This window comes from Rhinolophus ferrumequinum, chromosome 17, assembly GCF_004115265.2.
Source record: "Rhinolophus ferrumequinum isolate MPI-CBG mRhiFer1 chromosome 17, mRhiFer1_v1.p, whole genome shotgun sequence".
Taxonomy (NCBI): Eukaryota; Metazoa; Chordata; class Mammalia; order Chiroptera; family Rhinolophidae; genus Rhinolophus; species Rhinolophus ferrumequinum.
This window is the reverse complement of record NC_046300.1, coordinates 37,710,352-37,734,809: the sequence shown is the minus strand read 5'-3', so window position 1 is coordinate 37,734,809 and position 24,458 is coordinate 37,710,352. Positions and strand designations below refer to the sequence as shown.

The 24,458-nt window shown below is 35.6% G+C and overlaps 1 protein-coding gene across 4 annotated transcripts in view; it reads left to right on the top strand.

Moving 5' to 3' along the window:
• PIK3CB (phosphatidylinositol-4,5-bisphosphate 3-kinase catalytic subunit beta) overlaps nucleotides 1-24,458 on the top strand; it is a 161,018-nt gene that overhangs the window by 133,575 nt on the left and 2,985 nt on the right. For all 4 annotated transcript variants that reach the window (XM_033132719.1, XM_033132718.1, XM_033132716.1 and 1 more), the window contains 7 exons: nucleotides 610-709; nucleotides 7,151-7,329; nucleotides 8,177-8,286; nucleotides 9,526-9,604; nucleotides 19,591-19,758; nucleotides 20,796-20,919; nucleotides 24,198-24,343. In XM_033132719.1, the coding sequence (XP_032988610.1) occupies nucleotides 610-709; nucleotides 7,151-7,329; nucleotides 8,177-8,286; nucleotides 9,526-9,604; nucleotides 19,591-19,758; nucleotides 20,796-20,919; nucleotides 24,198-24,343 (906 nt within the window). The remainder of the gene's footprint in view (nucleotides 1-609; nucleotides 710-7,150; nucleotides 7,330-8,176; nucleotides 8,287-9,525; nucleotides 9,605-19,590; nucleotides 19,759-20,795; nucleotides 20,920-24,197; nucleotides 24,344-24,458) is intronic.

Sequence of the window (24,458 nt, the reverse complement as noted above, 5' to 3'; positions counted from 1 at the left end):
GAAAATAAGCTCTATAATATTTTTATTTTATGGGGTATATTTCTGGATCTTGATTTTATTATTATTAATAGAGTTTTTCTTTTCTTATTGTTAATTTGTATTCTTTTCTCATCCAGTTCAGTCTTCTTATTTTATACCTTTCAGGGAATAACAAAATAATGTATTCCATTTTCAAATGTGCACACCATTTTTTTTTAAAATTAGTTTCAGGTGTGCACATCATTCTTTGAGAAAAAACTGAATAGAAGCCAATTGAGGGATTAGTCAGTTGTGTGATATGAGTCAGATCTTTGTGTTTCATTTTAATTGTCTCTAAATTGGAAATGTTAGCTTTTCACTCCGAAAAGTAAATAAGGTGAGATGTGAAAATTTTGGATTTCTTGGAGTAAAGAATTAACTAATTATGAAATCTCATATCTTTTTGAATTATAATGTTTAAAGAGTTGGAAAGTTGACCATACCACTAAAAATTTTTCACAAGAGGATGTGTTCTTCCTTTCTTTAGTTGGTATCATAAGTCAATTTTATAATAGAATAAAGAAGTCAGTACTTTTATTTAGTGATCTGAAGTGTCTGACAAAACATCATAATATTATTAACTTTCTTCAGGTCAGAAGTGCACATTCCTGCTATCTCCGTACAATTTGGTGTCATCCTTGAAGCGTATTGCCGGGGAAGCGTAGGGCACATGAAAGTACTTTCCAAGCAGGTATCAGTTTGTTTTAATCTTCGTGTTCAATTTGCCACGTGATATTTGATGAACTCTGTCATATGCTTTTACTGTCATTTCATTACTTCAGACAGTTTTCAGTAACTGAACCTGATTAATTAAATCAAAATTTAAATCAAGAAATGAAGTTTCAACAAACTTAGCAGAACATTAATTGAATGCTACCAGAAAAATTAGTCAAGATTCCTCATAGCATTTATAGTAATACCATGCCTTAAATTTTAATAGGAAATTCTTATTTAGATATGCTTAACAATGGGTTTGTTGGTGATGGTGACAACCATCATGAAATCTTTAGACCCTGTTTTTTCATATTCCTGAGTTACTCTTTCCATAGTATATTATTTATGATTCATATGCTCTGCCATTGGTTTTAGACTTAGATATTTTGAAACCTAAATCCATAGGTGTTACAGCTCTTAGAATTGAAAATCCTCAAGCTGCTTTTTCTATATATAGAAATTTTCTGAAATTATGATAGTTTCTCACAATCACTCATCTTTTTCCCTGACCCTCATTTTCTACTCATTGCACATGATGAGGTATTTGTGATACTAGTAGGTCAGATATTAATTGCTTACTCTATGCCAGGAACCATACTAAGTGTTTTAAGTATGTTATTTTATTGTACTTTCCTAATAATGCACCACAATACTTACTAAACACTGTCTGGATTTGACAAGAGGAAAAACTGAGGCTCCAAGATATTAACTTGCCTAAAAACTCAGAACTGTTAAGTGACAGAAATAAGTTTCAAAGTTCAGTCTGTCTAGCTATAAAACTAGTGTTTTTTTTTTAAATACTAGGAGTTTTCAAATCTTTTTTAGCAGTACAACTCTTTTTAAATCAAAACTTAAACACAGACTCAACTTAAAATAGACAGTAGTGTCATTTTATCAGTATAAATGTATTTTTGAAGCTAAAATAAAACAAGCCGTTTAACAGAATCATGAAGCTGTTTTTCTGAACACAGAATTTCATAATTGGGGGTTTTTGTTGACAGTTGTAGTCTCAGTATCCAATTATTTCTCTATTTTCTTTTGGAGATAATCCTGATTTACATACACGTAGCTAAGTAATTGCAAATAGTAATGGTTCTTAATAGCTTGCTTACAAAAGGGAAGCATAACCATGGCCCAGCCTTGATTTGCTGGTGGGGACTTGGTCCCCTGAAGGATGAGGTGAGAGAATTTCTGCGCTCAAAATAAAGCAGCCCTGTGTTCCAGTTTCATGCCAGAATACTTACTTCATTGACAGATAGCAACAATATGCTCTTATTGTCTAGCAGTAATTTTTTCTGAATTGAGTATTATCTAACCTCACATAGGAAGGTTTTCTTAATAGTTTAATATGTATTTACTCAGAACTTACTATATGCCAGGGTTTGTGTTCAGTATTGGTGATATGAAGTCAAATTAGCTATGTTGCTGCCATTAAGGAGTTTCTATTCCTTAGAGTCCTTAGAGTAGGTATAGAAATCAGTGATTAAGTATTATGACACAAGCATTGTTAGTGAATATTATGGAAGTACAAAAGAGACATGTAACCCAGCTTAGGGCATTAGGGAAGAGTTCACAATAGAGGTTGATACTTGTAGTGGGTTTTGATGGTCTAGTAGGTGTTAGCTAGATGGAGAGTGTTAGTCAGTATTCTACAGAGAAACAGAACCAATAAGATGTATGTATGTGTGTGAATATAGTGAGGGAATGAATGGGGGGGTGAGATTGAGATTTATTATAAATAATTGGCTCATATGATTATGGAGTCTCAGAAGTCCAAGATCTATAGTCAAGCGAGCTGGAAACCCAGGAGAGCTAATAGTGTAGTTTCAGTATCAGTCTGAAGGCCTGAGAACCAGGATTGCCAATAGTATGTAAGTTCTAGTCTGAAAGCAGAGACACTGAAGAAGAGTCGATGTTTCAATTCAAGTCCGATGACAGAAAAAGACCTCTGTCCGAGTATAAGGCAGTCGGACAGGTGGAGTTCCTTCTTACTTGCAGGAGCATTTGCCTTTTCTATTCAGGTCTTCAGATGTTTGGATGAGGCCCACTCACGGTAGGGAGGTCAGTCTGCTTTTCTCAATCAGCTGATTCAAACGTTAATCTCATCTGAAAACACCCTCACAGACACACCTAGAATAATCTTGGACCAAATACATGGGCTCTCCATGGCCCAGTCAAGTTGATACATTAAATTAACTATGGCTGATCAACTCAGCATCCATAACACAGATCCTTAAACCTACTAAATCTCCAAATAAAGACAATAATAGGGTCACAGTTTCACCTAATGTGATACAGCTACCCTGAGTAGAAACAAAAACTCACTAATCTCTTTCTCATAAGAGAAGGTAATGTCCTTAAGTGGTGTTTATTCTTCTCCTTGATATCCTATAAATTAAACACTATGATGTAAAATTAACAACACTTAAATACAACGATATTTAAGTCAGTACATCTTATGTTACATGATGGGAATAAGAGCAGGAAGAAAACCAAGACATTTGCTATACGCATACAAATACACATTCATAACAAAAAGGAGACAGTCCTCATTTTTGTAACTGGTCACATGGTCATAGCTGGTATTCATCACTACCTTCTTCCAACCTATTCTGTATTCCTTTTAGCAAGCACCTCAGTTAGTTGTGGTTCTTTACCTGCTGGAATGACCCAAACCTTCGTTCTGTCTAGTTCTATCTAGGCCATTAGTAGTCCTGCCTGGATTGGCTTATAATTTTCCTTTTCCATTGATCTTAATCACAGGGTGTGGTAATACTAAGAGATCTCCTGTATTGTACACATACTCTTCCTTACCTCCGTTGTGGAGTAGTAGGCCAGTTTCCCCTTGGTAGTCTGGATAAATCACTAGCCAGCACCAAAATGCCCTTCTGTGCCTGTTGTCCCAGAGGCATAAGGAGCGCAAAGTGGCTGGGAAGGAGTCTTAATTTCCACTTCAATGGCTCACTGTTGTGTTTCCCAGTGGAAGGATTCCTCCCTTTGTAACTAAGACCACTATGTCAGCAGAGCGTAAAGTCATTGGAACAGGAAGCAAAAGTTTTGCTAGTGAGTCACTAAGGGAATAATAGTTGTACCACCTCCTGGACCCATGAACCCTGGCTATGGGAGAAACATCATATATTGATTGGCCACCAATTCAGAGCAGATACAGCCTTCTGGAGAGCCTTGCCCCAGCCTTGCAAGGTATTGCCACTTAGTTGGCGCTATAACTGAGTCTTCCAAAGGACACACCTCCCCTTCCATAATTGAAGCAGATCAGTGTAATCAACCTGTCATCAGGTAGCTGGCTGACCACCCTGGGTGAGTGGTGCTGCATCAGTGTTGGTCTCTGCTGCTGGCACATTGGGCATTCAGCATGGTCATAGCCAGGTGGGCTTTGGTGAGTGGAGGTCCATGTTGCTGACTCCATGTATAACCTCTGTCCCTGCCACCTTGATAGAGAAATTTCTTTAGATCTAGAGTAGTTGCTACTTTTTAGTAGGTTCAGTCAGCATAATGTTATCAATGTAAAGGACCCGAGTGATATCTTGAGCCCTAGAAGTTTCACTGAGTTAGAAGTCTTAAACTTTTAGTTCAATTTATTTCCCACCCACTGACATAAAAATTTTTTAAGTCTAGAGTAGTTCTTAATAGTTCTTAATAGGTTCTTAATAGGTTCAGTCAGCATAATGTTATCAATGTGCTGAACCAAAGTGGTATCTTGCTGAAGGGAAAGGCAATCACAATCCCTGTGAACTAACTTATGACATAGGGCTGAAGAGTTGATAAACCCATGAGGTAGGATGGTGAAAGTGTATTGTTGGCTTTGCCAACAATAGCAATTTAAGCAAACTGCTTCTGGTGGGTCTTTTTGACAGGTATGGAGATAAAAGTATTTGTTAGATCCGTAGCTGCATACCAGGTACCAGAGGATGTTACTTTGCTCAAGCAGTGAAACCATATCTGGTACACCACCTGGTTAATGTTAGGATAATCCACTATACATCTGTTAGCCTTCTACTCATTCTTATACCTCTCTGCTATCCCAACCTATTTTTATAATAGAGCCTTGTAGTAATTTTATTGCCAGAGGAACTCCTATAGGTTTTTATAGATGATTTTAATATTGATGATTTTTCATTCATGTTAAAACCAAGTATATCTAGCCCATTAATGATGGTAATAATAGCTAACACTTATTCACCACTTCTTATTATGGGCCATTTTTTCTTCACAACAGTATAAGATTGATAATTTTTTTAAAAAAATAAATTTTATTGGGGAATATTGGGAAAGAGTGTGTTTCTCCAGGGCCCATCAGCTCCAAGTTGTCCTTCAGTCTAGTTGTGGAGGGCGCAGCTCAGCTCCAAGTCCAGTTGCCATTTTCAGTCTAGTTGCGGGGGGCGCAGCCCACCATCCTATGTGGGAATTGAACCGGTAACCTTGTTGTTAAGAGCACATGCTCTAACCAACTGAGCCATCCAGCCGCCCATGAAATAGATAATATTAATCCCTTTAATTTTATAGGCTTCTTAAATCTATCTCCTACCTAGCAATGTGTCTTGTGTTTCATGGCTGCCATCCTAGTCCAGTCCATTATCCTCTCTCACCTGGGTAATTTGCTTTACCTCCTAAATTGTGCCTTTTGTTTCCATTCTTGTCCCTCCCCCCAAACTCCCACCCCCATTCTCTACACAGCAGATAAAGTGATCTTTTAAAAAAGTAGATGTATTATGTCATTTCCCTTTTTAAAATCCCTGCAGTAATTTTCATTGCATGGGGAATAAAATCCAAACTCTTTGTCAAAGTCTATAAGGCCATACTTGATGAAGTTTCTACTTCTTTGACCTCACTGATATGCTGAAACCACACTGGACATTTTCTTGGTTCTCTGGGAACCTCAGTTTGACTTTTATAACAGCAGTCGTGTGACATGTGTGACCACACTGTTCTTATTCTTTTTCTTAACTGATGATTAGCAAGGAGAAGACTTTATCCTTTACATAGCAATTCTTGTTATCACTGTAAACCTACAAAAAAGACAAGGTGTTGAAACACTTAAAGTATATGAATTATGGTCATGTGGGTATTCAGGACACTGTCCAGGAAATGTTTATCAACACAATTAGTGATGGGGCATGAAAATTCAGTGTATAAACATGGAAGAAATTCAAATTTGAAATACTTTAAAAAGTTCCTATTTGCATAGCCCATTTTTTAGCTGGTTCCATTTTCACCAGTGTTTGTACAGCTCCTGAAATTGTTGAAAAATGGAGTGTCTGTGGTTTTGACAGATGACTGACTTGGCAAGCTTCAGTCTTCTCGATTTTATCATCAAGCTACATAGAACTTTCCCAGTTTCCTGTGAGCAAGCCCTCAGCCTGTCTGTAGAAACTGTATGCCTGAATTGATCTCCCTACAGATTCTTAGTGGTTTCCTTGCATAGAAGCAGAGTTCAAAAATGAAAATACGGTGTAAAATAAATCTGTTTGTAGAAATTCAAGCCATGGCGTTTATAACATTTGTTGTATACATATTTCATGTGCTTATTATATACAACTTACACGTTGATGTAAATACTCTGTTTTTATCATTAGTTGTTTCCAGTTTTAATGCCATAACGATAAAATAAAATATTCCTTTTGATTTGTGGTTGGCCGAGGCTATCTTAAGGAATTTTACATAATGTGACAGAAAGACCCTCAGTGATTAAATAATGAAGTTGACTTTTAAACACAATGGTTTTCATTCACTTGGCCATTGATGATTCACCTTGTACTACTGGCATAAGCTTTTTTTTAAATTTGCATATGTTTTAATAGCCAGAGTTACCTCATTATAAAAACAAGTAATTTAGACTGGGACAACAGATACTGTGTCTATATTCTTATTTATTACACTAAAATCCATTTTAACTTATTTTTAGTGGAAAGACAATATACTGAGAAGCTGTCATATAAGAGTGATGACAAGAAGTAGATGATACAGTTGAATGTCAGGAACCCCAGGGTTACTTGTATAGAGATTTTACTCTTACACTATGGAGCTGGCCAAATGGAGTGGTTGAGATTAGTTGTGTTCCAAATTCTATTACTCAGTGAGCTGCAGAGTTCTGAGTAGTTTAAGTTTCATACTTATATTCTTAACCACAATCTATGTCTCTGCTTTTTTCTAATTTATAAGATTTCATTTAAGAAAAGGGTTAAAGTTTGAAAAATGGTGCTTTAAGTAACAAGTGATAAAAGTAAGTTTTTATTCTGTTGTTCTATCTAATATGTTTGTCATAAGCCAAGCACTGTTTTTACATTAGCTGGTGTGTGTGTGTAGTGGTTAGTGATTAATATGATCACATGATATTATAGTACTTTATATTATTTTTAACCATAAATGAATTTTGATGGTGGGGAAACTTATTTTTCAGGTTGAAGCACTCAATAAGTTAAAAACTTTAAATAGTTTAATCAAACTGAATGCAATGAAGCTAAACAGAGCCAAAGGGAAAGAGGCCATGCACACTTGTTTAAAACAGAATGCTTACCGGGAAGCCCTGTCTGACTTGCAGTCACCTTTGAACCCATGTGTCATCCTCTCGGAACTCTAGTAAGTGACAGTCTGTCCTGTGCTCACTGAACCTCCCATCAAAATAGCAATAAAGAAAGGATTTCTGAGTGACTGTGTTGGGGAAGGAATAAGGCCAGCTCTTAGCTGCAGTATGTGGAATATAATTAAAGAAGGGAAATTTTGAAGTCCTCAAAGATTATTCTTGTGTTCAGTAGGATATATGTCTACTGGCTAAATGTGGTTGTGGGGTTAGTGAACGTTATTACAAGTTAATTTCCTGTCAGTTATATGGAATTAAATTTGTTTTCTATTAGTGGTATCTAAGAGTTGAAAATCCTGTGTAAGCAACATGTTGGCAACCATCATTTACTAATTAACTTATTTTTAAATTATTTACTAATTAACTTTACTATTTCAAAATGAGATCTTGAATGAATTTAGAAAATTATTTCGCACTTTTTCATTCTCTACAGAAATAATGGAAAAATAATAATGTCTATTCATTATATCAGTATTCAAAATTGATCCCTTTTTAAATGATCAAGAATGAACTTTTAATAATCCTAATTTTAATCCAATAATATGTTCTAATGGTGACTATATAGAACAACATAAAGTTAAGGAAGAATGAGAAAGAAGAGGAATTTTAAATGTAGGTAGGGAGAAGGGCAAACTGAGGTTTTCAGTCCAGCTCATCTGGCATCACTACATGCCACCCAGGCTGTCATCCTGGTTGCTTTTCTACCAAGAGGAAATGTTCTAGTCCTGACTTCTATAGCCTGGAACAGGGGAGGGGTTCTCTCAGACCTAGTGTATCACAGCAAAATTACAGTCTTGCCATTTCTTTAAATTGAAGTGAGCTAATTTTCCCCTTGTTTGATTTCAGTGTTGAAAAGTGTAAATACATGGATTCTAAAATGAAGCCTTTGTGGCTGGTGTACAACAACAAGGTGTTTGGTGAAGATTCAGTCGGAGTGATTTTTAAAAATGGTGATGGTATGTACTGAAGGTTTGGCAGTATTGAATTCCTTAGTAGTTTTTCATTTGTTGTCAGTTTGCTTTATCTGAAAGGCTTTGTGTAAATGTATCACAGATGGCAGCCAAAAGAGTTAGCCATCAGTGATTATAAATTGGAATTCGGCGTGTCCTAAATCCCTTTTTCCCCCTTTTAGAAATTGACTTCTGCAGCCTACTTACATATATGTTCTAATAAATCTTCTCTGTTTTCCTACAAAATACAAAGTCTGTCTCTATTTCTTTGGTAAAAAGCTTGTGAAATAACAACAGAATATTTTAAGTAATACGATTCATACATCTTGTTTCAGTGATGCCAATTTTAATATTTCTTCCATAGTTTTGAATTTTAATTAAACTATCTTACTGACACATACTTTAAGAAATGCCTCTGAAGTAATCACACCAATCAGAACGCAGTCAAGACTGCTACCACTTGTTAGTTGTGTGACTACAGGCAAGTCACGCAAAATTAATTGAGCTTCAGGGTCTTCATGTCCATGAGAATTATATTGCCTGTATGTTGATTATTAAATTATTAATACTTTGATAATTATTAATTGTCAAATTATTAAATTATTATAATCTAATAATTCCTGTTATTAAAAGGAATTGAGATAAAATAAGTAAATGTGATTAAAATAATAATGTGCTTACAACTATTTTTAAAAGAACTTGTATTTTGCCAGACATTTAACACCACATGACCATACATGAATGTCATTATGTGGAAGTCATTGCTTTCACAGCCTGGTACTTGAAAATTATGCTTGGACATCATAAGTAAAAGCCACTGTTGTTCTTTTATGAACCCATTGTGCAATTACTATTTATGTGATTCTTAAGAACTTCCTGTGCATCCCTATAAGTAAACAAGAAGGAAAAAATTAACAATGTGAATTGTGTGGATGCTGTAATACAACATTACTGTGTTATAACAGTATTATAGCATTCATACAATTAGCATAGTACCTAACACACTGTAAACAGTTAAAAATATTTTTACACTTAATTTCTGAAATAGTGTTACAGAGACATGCTAACCAGTAAACCTAATATTTAACATAATGAATGTGGTCAGCATTAAAATACTGGGGAAGAAATTAGCACAGCATTTGTCAGTGGTTTTAGTTAATTCTGGCTGAATTAGCTAATCTTGAATTAATGTTAGTAGTCATAAAATGGAAAGCATTTAATAAAGCACAGTTTTTTTCCCCTTAGATTTACGACAGGATATGTTGACACTCCAAATGCTGCGCTTGATGGATTTACTATGGAAAGAAGCTGGTCTGGATCTTCGGTGAGATTTGTAGTGAATTATTTTTGTCTCTTGTTGTATTCTTTCCACAGCAAAATTTTAAAAAACTTGTTGCTGATTCCTTCCCTCCTGCTATAATTTTTTAGAATGATAGTTATATAGCATTTTACAGTTTATGGTTTACTCTTAAATAATTATCTTATTTAAACTTCCTCATGTGTAACACCGTACATGTGATGGTGATAGCAGAAAGAAGGAATAGGTTTGATCTTTAGTAAATCCTGGGCAGACAGCAAGAGTAACGTCCTTAAGCTATGGTTTTGAAGCTGCTCTCAGGGAGGATGCACTGGTGGTCATGGGAGTGACAAGGCCAGAGAAAGGACTGCCCCTAATCTTACTTAGCCTAGTAACATTGATTCCTCTGCCTTCCCAAGAGGGAGGAGTTTAGGGAGGCTCTTAGGGCGTTTAGCTTGCCACCATTATTAGGAGTAGACAGCGAAAAAGAAAGGTTTATGGCAACAGAAAAAAAGGAAACAGTATTAAAAGTTTAATTATTATCAGATCTTTTAAGGTAAAGAGAAGATGAAGATAATTGCAAATAAAATGTTGATAATATTTACATAAAAATATAAGATTTGAATGTCAACAAATTGAAAGTCCAACCTCCTACTGGGCCATTATATTCATAATAAACAGCATGGGGGATGATAATCCTAAATATTTAAAGAGCTCATAAAAATAAATATGTGGGAAAACATGTGAAAAGGCTATTCATACAAGATATAAAATAAACTAATAATTAAACACTGTCAGTTCCAATGTAAAAGTACAAATTATAAGAACAATTGGATAACATCGATTTCCTAGCAAAGATTTTGTTAATTGATAATCTAGGACACTATTAGAACAAAAAAAGTAAGTATTTGATATGCCATTGTAAATTAATATGAACCTCTCTGTAGCAAGTTTATTTATACAAGTTTATTTACGCAATATTTTCAGAATTTACTTTAAAATTAGCGATATGGACAGATTCATGCACAAAGAGATTCATCCATGCTTTATTTACAATTTAAAAAATTGGGCCCCCCTTTTGAACATTTGCTCAATAGTAGAATAAGGGTTTTAAAAATTATTAGCTATTCCATATGACCAAATATGTCAGATATTTTAAAGTAATAGTTTATAGAGACTTGCTAACAATTTGGAGAAAGTGCTTACCTTCTGTTATCAAATGAAATAACTGCGATGCAAAAGTATTTTTATAAAATATTTCAGCTATGTTAAAAATTCGCTGAACAATGACACACTGAAATGTTGACAGAAACTGAAATGGTAATAGTCATTTCTGAATGGTGGGATTAAAGGTGATTCTCCCTACTCCCTCCAAACACACCTTGTGTACCTGTTTCTCTAGTTTTCTATAGTGGGCATCTCCTTTAATCAAGGAGAAAAAAACATTAAGCATGCTATAATACAGATCCATACAGGTTTTAAACTTTGTTTATTCTAGTTAATGATGATTAACTTCATCATTTACCTAATTCTTTGTATATTTTTTACGTTGTCGACTGTTTCAAACATGAAAGTATAAAAGGTAATTTACAGCAATTTTTATGTTCTAATGTTTAGATTTAATAAACATTAAGTAATTAAATGTCGGATATTAGCATGTTTCCATATTTTATTTTTTTAAACAAGGAATGAAACATACAGATAAAGTTAATGCATTCTTATCCTATTTTCCTTACTCATGTCTCAGAATTAACCATTATTCTAAACCTGTAATACATATTTTAGTACTTTATATATTATGAATCCGTTGTATGTTTTAAACTTTAAATAGATGTTATCATATTACATATAACTTTTGCAGTTTACGTTTTTCTCACCTTTTGGGGGTTATAAAGTTAAATATGTGGAGTTCTAATTTATTATTTTTTATCTACGAATGCTTTAAATAAATATAAAAATTTATCCATTCCCCTGTTACTAGCTATTTGTGTCTATCCCCGTCACCCCCACCCCCCACCACCAATGTCCTGCAGTTTAAGCACTTCTAAATCTCTATTCACATATGGAAGAGTCCTTTAGTTTATATAGCCAGAAATGGAATTGCAGAGTCATAAGGCAAGTGTATTTTCAACTTTACAACCATTGCCCAAATGCCTTCCAAAATGGTTGTACCAGTGTTATATTTCCACCCAGAAATATCTCCTTGCCCTTGTTAATTTTTTTTTGCAAATCTAATGGATATAGCATGGCATCTTACAGAATTTTAATTTGCATTTCTATTATTAGTAGTTTGGGTGAGTATGTTTTCAGTGTTTATATGTATTGTGTTTTCTCTGCTATAAATTACCTAGATTCCTTTAAGTTTATGCTTTTTGTTACATTACTTAAAAAAAATCCTTTTTTGTAAAGTTATCTTTTATTAATATTAATTGGGGTGACATTGGTTAATAACATTATGTAAGTTTCAAGTGTACAATTCTGTAATACATCATCTTTATATTGCATTGTGTGCTTACCACCCAGAGTCTGGTATCCTTCTGTAACCATATATTTGACCCCGCTTTGTCCTCCCCGCCCCAAGCTCTAACTTGTGTAAAGCCTCAGAGTTCACAGGATGTGAGAGTTAGGGCCTTCAAGTTCTCTGCAGTGCCTGTACATAGCCTGGGCACGCATACAACCCTTGCCAAGCACATGGCCTTTTAGAGTCCTATGAATATGTTGGAGTTTTTCACTGTCTCCTGTGTACATATCACTCCCTGGCTTTTCCTTTTAAGCATTTTGGTTAATTAGCCTATTGTTTGCCCCAACAATTATTTATCCCTCAAACAATGGATTCTAATTGTTTTGGGGACCCCCCCCCCCAAGTAAAAGGCAGTTCACATTAGGTGAGGTCTGAGTAAAATCAAAGAAACCATTGTGAGTGGGATCTTCCTGGGAAGCACTAGAGAGTTCAGAGAATGACAATTCTGTAGAGATGGGGCTTTGAAGAATCTCCAACTCCATTTTGCCCCCTCTAGTGGCTACCAGGTTGCTGTTTTCACCATGATTGTGGGCTGTTAATTGTCAGGTCTACTGCAGAACTGAGAAGGGTGGAGGGATTCGAATCGGTTATAGTAAAGCACAACTGAGTTTCAGCCGTTTTCTTCAATGAACACCCCCAGATTGCCGGAAGCCTTTCTTGTATTTTTCCATATTACTGAAATAGTTGATTCTGACAATTTTTTTTTTACCAGTGTTCTTAATTGCTTTTATGGAAGAGTGGATTTTCAGAGGTCCTTAACTCCCTGTTCTTGCTGACCGGGTTATAGAATTTTAAAAATCTAAGTTGACAGCTGCTTTCTTCCCTTAGAAACCTTGAAGACATTATTTCATTTAATCTGACCTCTGTTGTTTTTTTACAAATCTTCTGTCAATCTAAATAGTCTTTTTTTTTTACCACATTGCAGAAAAAAATTCTTTTTGCCTTTGGTTTCTGCAGTTTTACTCCAGTTTGTGTGTGGGTTTCTTTTTATGTATTTGTCCTTCCCCATTCTCACTATATCTTTTCAAAGAAATTCACATCTTTTAGTTTCTACAAAAATGTACCCATATTCTTTAACATTGCAGTTTTCCCACTCTGTCTCTTCTGTAGTTTTAATAGATGTGTGTCACACTTTCTTGGTCTGTCCTGCATGTCTCTTAACCTATCTATCCTATTTCTCACCTTTTTATCTTTATGTGACATTCTTTGTAGTTTCTTTTATTCTCCCAATTCACTAATTATCTCTTCGTTGTCTATTTTTTGTGTGTATTCAATGTAGTGTGTATATTTCAATGACTATTTTTGTATAGGAGTTGTATTTGATTTTGTATGCCTGGTCTTTTTTTAATATACTTTTCTTATACTTTCTATTCTTTTTCATGTCTTTCATCCTTTTAGTGTCTCTTTCGTATTGTTCTGGTTTATCTCTTGGGGTGCCACCTTTTCACTTATCTGCTTAATCTTATTTCCTTATGTAGTTAATATTAGGTTTAGAATTCATTACTGGTGGAATTGTATTTTTTATGAGGGTACTTGATTCTTTAGGATGTGAAAGTATCCCCCCTAAATGAGTTTGTGTTTAGTTTGTGCTGTTCCCCAAAGTTTTTAAACACAACCAGTTTTTATGTTAACTTTTTGCCTTTAGGCTCTCATACCTTATAGGTAGTTTATATTTGGATCTCATGAGAATGTGGGAAGGCTTCAGGTTTAGCACTTCCATGCAACTTTTTTTATTGCCCACACAGTGCCCAGGGTAGATGACAGACTTTCTTGCCACATCCTCTAGTCAGTGAACAGACATTTTGTGGTTCTCTTTTCATACACTTGACAGCTCTTTCAGAGCCCCCACGTTGTGTAGGATCTCAGATCCAGATCCTGCCTCTCATGGGCTCAGGACCATGCCTCTTTTCTCATGGGCGTTAAAATGGCAACCAAGTCAGTAACTTCCTAAGCCACTACTATGAATAATCTCTGCGTTTTGGGATTTAGAGGTCTCCTTTTCTTTCTTTATTAAAATTAACTATTTATAAAACTGTTTTGACTTTGTCATTTTTTAATGTTTTAGTGTCTATAGCATCTTAGTCTACAAGGTGGCTAGAAACAGTTGTACTTGTGATTAACATTGTCCCTGCAAGATCAGAAGCATTTCCTGATTAATTAAGTTTGAATTATGTTCTCTTTATATTTTAATTTTTTAAAATTGAAAAAGTTGCTATTTATTGACTGAACCAGGCATTGTATTAGGCTCTTCATGTATGTAATATCATGTAATCTTCACAACTATGAAGTTGTGTTATTCTTTTTTAGCAGATGAGAAAATTAAGGTTCAGAGAATTTTAAACAATTTGTCAGAGGTTACAAAAATATTAAGTGGCAGAGCCAAATTCAAATCCAGCTCTGTCAGACTCTACGCTTGATGTCTTTCTATTATTTTATCAATTTAAATGAGAAAATAATCGTGGCAAGACATCTTATAAATGCTTTGTTTATTAATCAAAGTGTTCTGGTGCCTAAAATGTGTGATATTTTTTTTTTTCACCTTTTCCCTTTCTTTTTTTTTTAAAGAAAGCATTTTCTAGTCTTAGATCCTTCCAGGGTAAACTTGCAGTGCTGTTGAGGTAGAAAGAACAGTGTGCTATGGGTGTTGTTCCTTTCATGGGACCCATAGATGTGATTGGAATAAGGAAGAGAGATTATAGTTTATCTGAAAAGGACCATTTGAGCACCATAAATGATAGTGTTTTTCTTTTAAGTTAGGGGGAATTTCTAACACAGCTGTGTAAAAATGGAATTAGTAGTTTTGAATAGGTAGCAAGTTTTTTGGTCAACCACTGATAAGAAATACTGCATAGATACGAGGAATGAGTGATTGTGAGAAACTCAGTAAGGAATATAAACCCAGAGGGACATGAGCTGGCTTTTTTTTGGTAAGTAAAGTTTTATTGGCATACAGCTACCACCCATTTGTTTCCATATTGTCTATGGCCACTTTTATGCTGTTAACTGCAAAATTGAATAGTGACCTAATAGCCTCCAGCACCTAAGATATTTAGTATCTGGCTCATTCCAGCAAAAGTTTACAGACCCCTCTGAAAAAAGTAAACCCCGACAAAAATGTTTTTACTTGACTTATACCATAAAAAATGGGGGGAACTTGTCAAACTGAGGCTAGTAACTCACTGACTCTTTCCAGGGTTAAGTACATAAACTACACCATGGTCTCCTTTAGTTAGGAACAGATTCAGACCATATAATGAGTCTTCTGTAGTTATAAAAGGCTGAGCTAGAGACTTTGCCCTTAGTTCCATCAGCTTAATTGAAAACCCCAACCAAGTTCTTTTCTCTTAATTTTGATTTTACATTCTATTCAAATGTAAAGCACATTTAGCCTCAAGTGGAGTTCATTGTGACCTCAGGCAAAGGGAGGCAGCCACATGTGAGAGTGCTAGAAATAAACCTGGTGTCTGTCTGATGAGAAGCAATGTGTGTCTAACAGAAAAAGGAACTTGTCTGTCTAGTGAATCTTTGTTGACTTTTTGTACTCTGACCCCATGTCTAAAAAAAATGCAGGATTTTAATTCTTTTGAGTTCATTTTCAAACTAATACCTTTTTCTCACCAAACATTTTTTACTATTTCTATAAATATATGTGCTCCAGTGTTCCTATTGTGTTTGTTTTTCTTTTGGCCAGCTGTTCAGGTTAAACTGGGTCACGTAGCACACACTCTTTTAAGTTCAATCTCAAATCTAATGTACCTTGTATACGTTACTACTTTGATCAGAATATTTTAGTACCTGGAAGAGTGCCATTGTAGCATGAATGAAAGTGCATATTTATCATTTTCATTTTTTCCTGATGTCTCAAAATACTCTTGGCATCTTCATTCCAAATTAGAACATTTGTAATCCATCAATATGTTAGAACACCCCGACCTTCTTTGGTCAACAAATAATATAGGCTGTTAGCCTTTTCTGTCAGGTCTGATATGTTTCTACATTTAAATCTGTCTGGCCTTTGGTAGAGTTGACAGTTCTCTACCCCTCCCCACAAATACATGTGACATTAAATTTTGGACAGTTGTCTTTATTGTGACTTTACAGCTGAGTTGCACTAATGTGGTTTACTTACCTTTTAAGAGAGCTACACAGCAGTTCTTTAATGACACTGGTATCAGTAGTCTCAGAAGGATGAAGGAAGAAGATGGAAGTACCGTGTTTCCCCGAAAACAAGACCTAGCCGAACAATCAGCTCTAATGCGTCTTTTGGAGCAAAAATTAATATAAGACACAGTATTATATTTATTATATTATATTACATTACGTTACATTACATTACATTATAGACCGGGTCTTATATTATAGTAAAATAAGACTGGGCGGGTCTTACATTAATTTTTGCTCCAAAAGACTCATTAGAGCTGATTGTCCGGCTAGGTCTTGTTTTTGGGGAAACACGGTAATGCAGTCATTAGGTAAAGGTGTTACCATTTCTTCCTTTGGAGGCAGTGGGCTAAAGGTACCACTCAGACTTGGGTCGATGTGTCAGAGTCAAGGTCAGAGAAAACTTTCTACATATCCATTGAGAGCTGGTTTATCGGGCTGCCTCCCCACTGTAGGATTTATTTCATTTTTTAATTTTTGCTTTAGTGGAAAGGTAACAAATTACTTCTTGGGTCAGAGAGTTTGAGAAAGGAAGGTAAACATTACTAATTGTTTTCATGGCCTTTATAAGAAGTGTAGAAGTTGAGTGCAAAGGGGGCCATGCAAGATGGTCAGGGTTTGTCCCCAGTTTGACTTTGTCAAACTGTCTCTCTGACAAGAATGTTTTTTCCTTCCCATTGTGAGTGTTCCATCCTCAAGGCACTGAATGCTTTCATCGTTGCCAGCTTTTGAAGAGGAAGTTGTTGGACTTTTGCCCAGTTTAGGCTGCAAGTGGGGTGGGAGGAGAAGCAGGAAAGTGAGCCAAAGTGCACTTTAATTGGGCAGTGTTTACTTCACATGTGTTGTGTCACGATAAGGATAGGGGTGTTGGTAAAAATCTTTTCATACTCCGTAACTACCTTACTGAGGGGTAAATTTCTAAAAGGAGAAATAAATTAATAATGTAGATGTAAAGCAGTCTATTGGTGTAGCGGGCTGCAAGTGTAGCAGTCTATTGTAAAGCAGTCTGTGTAGAGCAGTCTATTGGTGTACCAAGCATGTAGTTTGGTAATTCTGCTCCCAACCTTATTTTGCTAGAACTAGGAAAGTGCTGAAAGAGGCACAAACTGGTTGAATTGTTGGTTGGAAGGGAATTCAGTAACTACTTAATAAAACTCTCCTCTTTCATCTGACTGTTACATGCACTAACACACACATCCATTCAACTCCCCTATCTCTCTCTTTCTCTCTCACACAGTCCTTCAAAGTCTTTCTCAGTGCTTCTAAAGAATGACAGACGTCTTCACATGGCCTATAGAGCCCTGCGTAGTCTTTCCAACACTGATTGTTTCTTGTTTTCACCTTGCTTTTATGCTCCCCTTGCATTCTCCTCCAGCCATGCAGACCTTCCTCCTCACAGAGATCTTTCTTAACTCTTGACTTGTTCTCATGGCACCTCATTCATACAAAGATCACATGTAGTAAGTACATTGTGCATTGTTTCAGTGAGAAGCTGGTATTTTTGCTCATGTCTGGATCACTAGCAGCTAATGCTTGTCACATAGCTGCACACAAATATTTGTTGAATCCATGAATTCCATCTATTTTCTGTAGTTACCTGACTTTTATTTGAACTTTCCAAGATAATTCATTTCATTTTGGAGTTGCTCTAATGATAATACAGTTTTTAGAAAACTGGAGAAAATGTTTACAACCAAAATGAGAAAAGGATATTATTAATATATAAAGAACTCATATAAATCGCTAAGGAAGATGTTTAAAACCCTAATAAGTCGGCAAAGGATGCAAATAGCTAATTCACAAAAGAAATTCTTAAAATGGCTAAGAGAGATCTGAGATAATTTTTATTTTTACTAGGGATCATATAAATGCAAATCAAAGCAAAATACTACCTATCAATTTGGCAAAAGTAATTTTGCGCAAGAAGCAGCCTGAGAAGCTTCTTATATTATTCAGTGATACTGGAGACGGTGTTAAATTAAAAGGATAATTTTAGAGCCACACAGATATAGTTCTAAGTGTTGGATCTTCCACTTAGTTAAATACATGATTTTGCAAATTACTTATGTTTCTCCTTTGTAAAATTGAGAACTTATAGGGATTTTGTTATTAAATTTGTTTGTTCATTCACAAATACTTACTGAGTGACTGCTTTGTGCCAGGCGCATTCTCGGGCACTGAGGATACAGCAATGAACAAAAACATCCCTGCCTGATGGAACTTTCATCCTAACAGTGGAGACAGACAGTAAACAAATAAATAAATAAAATATACAGGATGTTGGATAGTGTTGAGCGTTATAAAGGAAAATAAAGCAGGGAAGAGATAGCAAGTATTGTGTCACAGATAGTGTTGCTATTTTAAATAGGATGATCTGGGAATTTCTCACTGAGAAGGTGACACTTCAGCAAAGATTTCCAAAAGGTAGGGAAGTAAGCCATGTAAATGTCTTGAGGAAGAACGTTCCAGGCAGAGAAAATAACACTTGTAAAGGAATGAAGACGTATTGTGCCTGATATGTTTGAGGAATAGTAGGGAAGCCAGTATAGTAGCACCAGCATAAACAAGGGGAGGATCCTAGGAGAGGTGAAGGGGAAGTAGATGGAAGGCCTTGTGAGTTCTGGCAAGTATATTATTGGCTTTCGCTGTAAGGTGGGAAGCCACTGCAGACATTTCGATCAGGAAAGTGACATAATATCAGTATATTTTAAATGGATTATGTTGTTGCATCTAGAACAGACTATGATATGGAAGAACGGAAACTAATTAGGAAATTTGAATAATTGAATAAGGGTTGATGGACTGGGGTGGTAGCAGAAGGAAGGGTAGAGGCTGAGAAATACTTAGACTCTGTATTCATAGTCAAGGTAGGTCAAAGATGACCTTATGGTTGTGGGCTTGAATACTTTGAAGGATGGCGTTGCCATTAACCAAGGTAATGTAAAGTGCTTAGCCCGCTGTGTGGTTCCTATTAATGCTTCATAAAGGGCGATTCCCTTCCCCAAAATTCAGAGTAAAAATGAAAGACTTTTCTTTTATCTGATGTGCTTCTGTCTATCTACCCAAACAAATAGACTTGTTCACCAGAATAACTAGATGCCAAATTATACATTTAGCTGGCACATGGACATTCTAGTAAATTACTCTATCTATTGGCCAAGAGATTTACTTCCTAACTGAAGGTAGAACTCATATTTCTCCATATGACAATAATACAGTAATGGCAAGGGTATCAATAGTAATCAAATGTTTTTAGAAATCAGAGAAAAATGCTCCGTTAATGTTTCATTTAATGGATAATATACACTTGTGCCCATTTTTTTCCTTTCAGGATGTTGCCTTATGGCTGTTTAGCCACAGGAGATCGCTCTGGCCTCATTGAAGTTGTGAGCACGTCTGAAACAATTGCTGACATTCAGCTGAACAGTAGCAACGTGGCTGCTGCAGCAGCCTTCAATAAAGATGCCCTTCTGAACTGGCTTAAAGAATACAATTCTGGGTTCGTTTGTTTTGTTTGGTTATTGTTTTCCTGAACAAACAGCCAAATATAACAGTCCTCCCAATTAGAATTATCAGTATCCTAGAGGAGATATTAGTGTCATTTATTGCTTCATTTCAGGTTAGATCAAAATGACAAATAGGCCTACCTAAAGTCTTACAAATGATTAGTGTTGATCTTTATCTAGATCAAATTTCAGAGCCCTGCAGTAGTTACAATCTAAGAATTTAAGTATTTTTAAAATAGCATATAGGTTTTTGCTTAAAGGCATTCATTTCTGTAATTATGTGAATGTGTGACCTTAGGTTCTTAGTAGTTTTTTATAATGGAAGTAAATGAGTTTGAAGACTGTCATGACTTCAAACTAAAAAATAAAGTGCTTGGAATTGTGTTTTTTATGGTTATTGTGTTGGAAAAGCCCTAATACATAAGAAATTAAGGAATTTCACAATGAAGGGAAAACACTAAATATTTTTGGCTAATGACTTCAAATTCAGACATAAATTTTATCATTGGCAAAGTCCAAGGACTTGTATGTGAGAATCAGTTTCCAAATTTTTATCTTAGGGCCTTGTCTCTAAAAGGTTTGTATTACTCACTTCTAATATAAGTCAGTGACTTGAATGGTTGGAAATGCAATACTTGAGTCTTAAATACAGAATTCTAGCCTTATGTCAAAACCAACCAAAATATTCCAAGGCCCCAGGATTATCCAGCACAACTAATGGTCTCCTCTCATTTCTATGTGTATGAACTTATCCCATCCCCACTGAAACGTGACCCCAGGGCACAGCAATTTGAATGGCTGAGGTCCAGTTATCTGATGTCTTTGAGCCAGTCTATTCACTCCTCTCTGCCCTGTTCCTGTGAATCCTCATTCTCTTGGCTGATCCAACATGATCTGCTCTTAGGTTTCTGGCAGCTCCATATTGCAGTTCTTCTCACATTTAAAAAGGAAACGGGAGTGTGGATTTGTTCTCAGCTCACACATTTGCAGGCTGAAAACCGTTGTTGTTTCTATTTTTTCTCTTGTTCAGGGATGACCTGGACCGAGCCATTGAGGAGTTTACCCTGTCCTGTGCCGGCTACTGTGTAGCTTCTTATGTCCTTGGGATTGGTGACAGACATAGTGACAACATCATGGTAAAAAAAAATGGCCAGGTGAGCTGTTCCCCAGAGTCTTCCAAGGGCTCCAGTGATGCTTATTTAGATACAGCACAATCTCTTGTGAAACTCAGGCAGGTTCTTTAGTGATTCTTGGAGTCATGTGTTTGTCTTTACTTTTATTTCCCACCCCTCGTTTTACTTACTATGTGCTTCATATATTCATTGGTTTGTTTCCTTAAAGTTAGGTGATAAGAATTTACTTAAATATTTTTTAAAATATTGTGGTTATTTAAGTGACCTATTTTTTCAGTAGAAGAAATGTGTTGTGGCACAAACAAAAGTCCTGGACCAGATGACCTCACAGGTGAATTTTCCCAAACATTCAAAGAAGAATGAACACTTATCCTTTTCAAGTTATTCCAAAAAATTAAGAGACTGGAAGGCTCCCAACCTTATTTTATTTTATTTATTTATTTAATTTTTTTATAAATTTTATTGGGGAACTGTGTTTCTTCAGGGCCCATGAGCTCCAAGTCGTTGTCCTTCATTCTAGTTGTGGAGGGTGCAGCTCAGCTCCAAGTCTAGTCGCCATTTTCAATCTTTAGTTGCAGGGGGTGCAGCCCACCATCCTATGGGCTCAGCGGCAGCTCATTGTCTTCAATCTAGTTGTGGAGGCCACAGCTCACAGGCCCATGTGGGAATTGAACCGGCAGCCCTGTTGTTCAGAGCTCATGTTCTAACCAACCGAGCGATCTGGCCAAACACCGCCCGCTACTCCCTGCAACCTCATTTTATTAGGCCACTATAACCCTGCTTCCAAAGCCAGACAAAGGCATTACAAAAAAAAGAAAATTATAGGCTGATATCCCTGATGAATATATATGAAAAATTCTCAACAAAATATTAGCAAAGCAATTTCAGCAATACATTGAAATGATCATACACCATGATCAAGTGATATTTATTCCTGGGATTCAAGATTGGTTCAATTAACGTGATATACCACATAAATAAAATGAAGGATAAAAATCATATGATCATATCCATAGATGCATTAAAAGCATTTGACAAAATCTGGCATCCATTTATGATTAAAACTCAGCAAAATGGGAATAGACCATACCTCAACATAGCAGGCCATATATGACAAACCTATAGCTAATATCATAGTCAAAAGTGAAAAGCTAAAAGCATTAAGATCAGGAAGACGATAAGGATGTCTGTCCACTTTCACCTACTTTTATTCACCATATTATTGGAAGTCCTAGCCACAGCAGTCAGACAAAAAAAAGAAATAAGAGACATCCAAATTGGAAAGAAAGAAGTGAATCTGTAATTATTTGCAGATGACATGATACTGTGTAGAGAGAACCTCAAATGTTCCACCAAAAAACTATTAGAACTGATGAATGAATTCAGTAAAGTAGCAGGATACAAAATTGATGTTCAGAAATTGGTTGTATTTCTATATACCAATAACAAATTATCAGAAACAGAAATTAAGAAAATGATTACATTTACAATTGCATCAAAAGAAAATACCTAGGAATAAATTAAACCAAAGAGGTAAAAGACTTGTACTTGGCCAATTAATAAGACATTGAAGAAAGAAATTGAAGAAGATACAAATAAGCATATACCATGCTCATGGATAGGAACAATTAACACCATTAAAATGTCCATACTACCCAAAGCAGTCTATCAATGGCATTTTTCACAGATCTAGAACAAATAATCCTGAAATTTATTTGGAACCATAGAAGACCCTGAATAGCCTTGACAATCTTGAGAAACAAAAGTTGAGATATTATAATACCTGATATCAAACTATACTACAAGGCTATTGTAATCAAAACAGCATGGTACTGGCATAAAAATAGACTCAGGTCAGTAGAACAGAATAGAGAATGCAGAAACAAACCCATGCCTATATGGTCAAAAATCTTTAAAAAATAATATAAAACCAGAAAAAAAAGAAATTGTATCTTGGACACAAATGTAACTAAGTATAGAAGGAACAGATGATGTGCATGATATATTAACTTTAAATAAGATAACCAGTTCTTAAAAAAAAAAAGTTGAGCCATGTTTTTCTCTTTTAGAACATCAAATGTGGGAGTAGAGAGTAGGGAGAAATGGAGTATGTAATACCATTTTGGGATAGCTAAGGTACTAGACCAGGTTATTTATGAAGAAGCTCTTAGTTTTCAAATAAAAAACTATTTTTCAGAGTGACTTATGTTTGCTTGTAAATTCTTTTATATTAAGTAAAGGCAGATGAGATATTTAGGATATTTATCAGTTTAGCCACCCTTGGAATTTTCTGCCACTAGAGGTATTCCAGATTGAAAACCTGTCGGTCACTGTGAATTCTGGCTCTAGATGGGACCCAGTTTTACACCTGGGAGATCTGGGTAGTTCTTCTTGAGCTTTGAGATTTGAACCTTGTGTTCACACTTAAAAGGATTCTTTCAGACTTCTGGTTAATAAGATTGAATACATAGGGGTTTCTTTATTCTTTCTTAACACCCTTCTAATATGATGTTAAGGAATAAGAAATATGTAAATCCAAGAAGTCAAAGATAGGAGGAATAAAGGCCACAGTGGGTGAAAGACATCAACAGATTAGGGGATGATAGAAAGTGTGATGAAAAAGTGGCAATGACTTAACATAGCTGAGGAAAATGGACACCTGTATACCTTTAGAGGGGTATGTCATGTCAGTCTGAGAACAGCTCTGGAATGAGATGCACAAGGTATTGCAGAAGGTGGGGATTAGGGAAGAGCCTGAGAACATGATTGTTGGTAGTTTCGTATGAAGCAATTAGATACTCAAGCCTCCTTCCCATCTCCTAGAAGGAGATAGAGTTATTCTCTGAATGATTCTACCTGGTGGGGCAAGAATATACTCTTTTTGTTACGTTTCTATATGAAGAACTGTTGACGTAGAAATATTAGGTTGATGCAAAAGTAATTGCAGTTTAAAAGGTTAAAAATTGCAAAAACTGCAATTTTGTACCAACGTAATAGTTCTATATGTAAAACTATTTGACTTTTTAATCAGACATGTTTATTATTTGAATACATTTTTCTTTTTAAAGATTTGCCTTCCCTACTGGGTATTTGCAGTTTAATATCAGGGTTATTATTGAGTATAAAAGATCTATGAATGTTAGACACTCTCTCTTCTCAAGAGACCCAGAAGGCTGTGAAAAAAGGGGCTCAGATAAGGGTGGGGATAGTGCATTGGGATTTAGGACTGCTGAGATCTCTTCTTTCTATTTGGCACCCACCAGAAAAACAAGGAAAATTGAATCCCATTTGTTTTCCAGCTCTTCCACATTGATTTTGGACACATTCTTGGAAATTTCAAGTCTAAATTTGGCATTAAAAGGGAGCGAGTGCCTTTCATTCTTACCTATGATTTCATTCATGTGATTCAACAAGGAAAAACAGGAAACACGGAAAAGTTTGGCCGGTGAGTATTGCCCTTGTGTCAAGGGTAGACACATCCAACATTTTCTCATCTGGCCATCTGGACTAGCATTTCTTTGCTGAGGTATATTTAGGTTTGGGAGATACTCAGTCTGCTA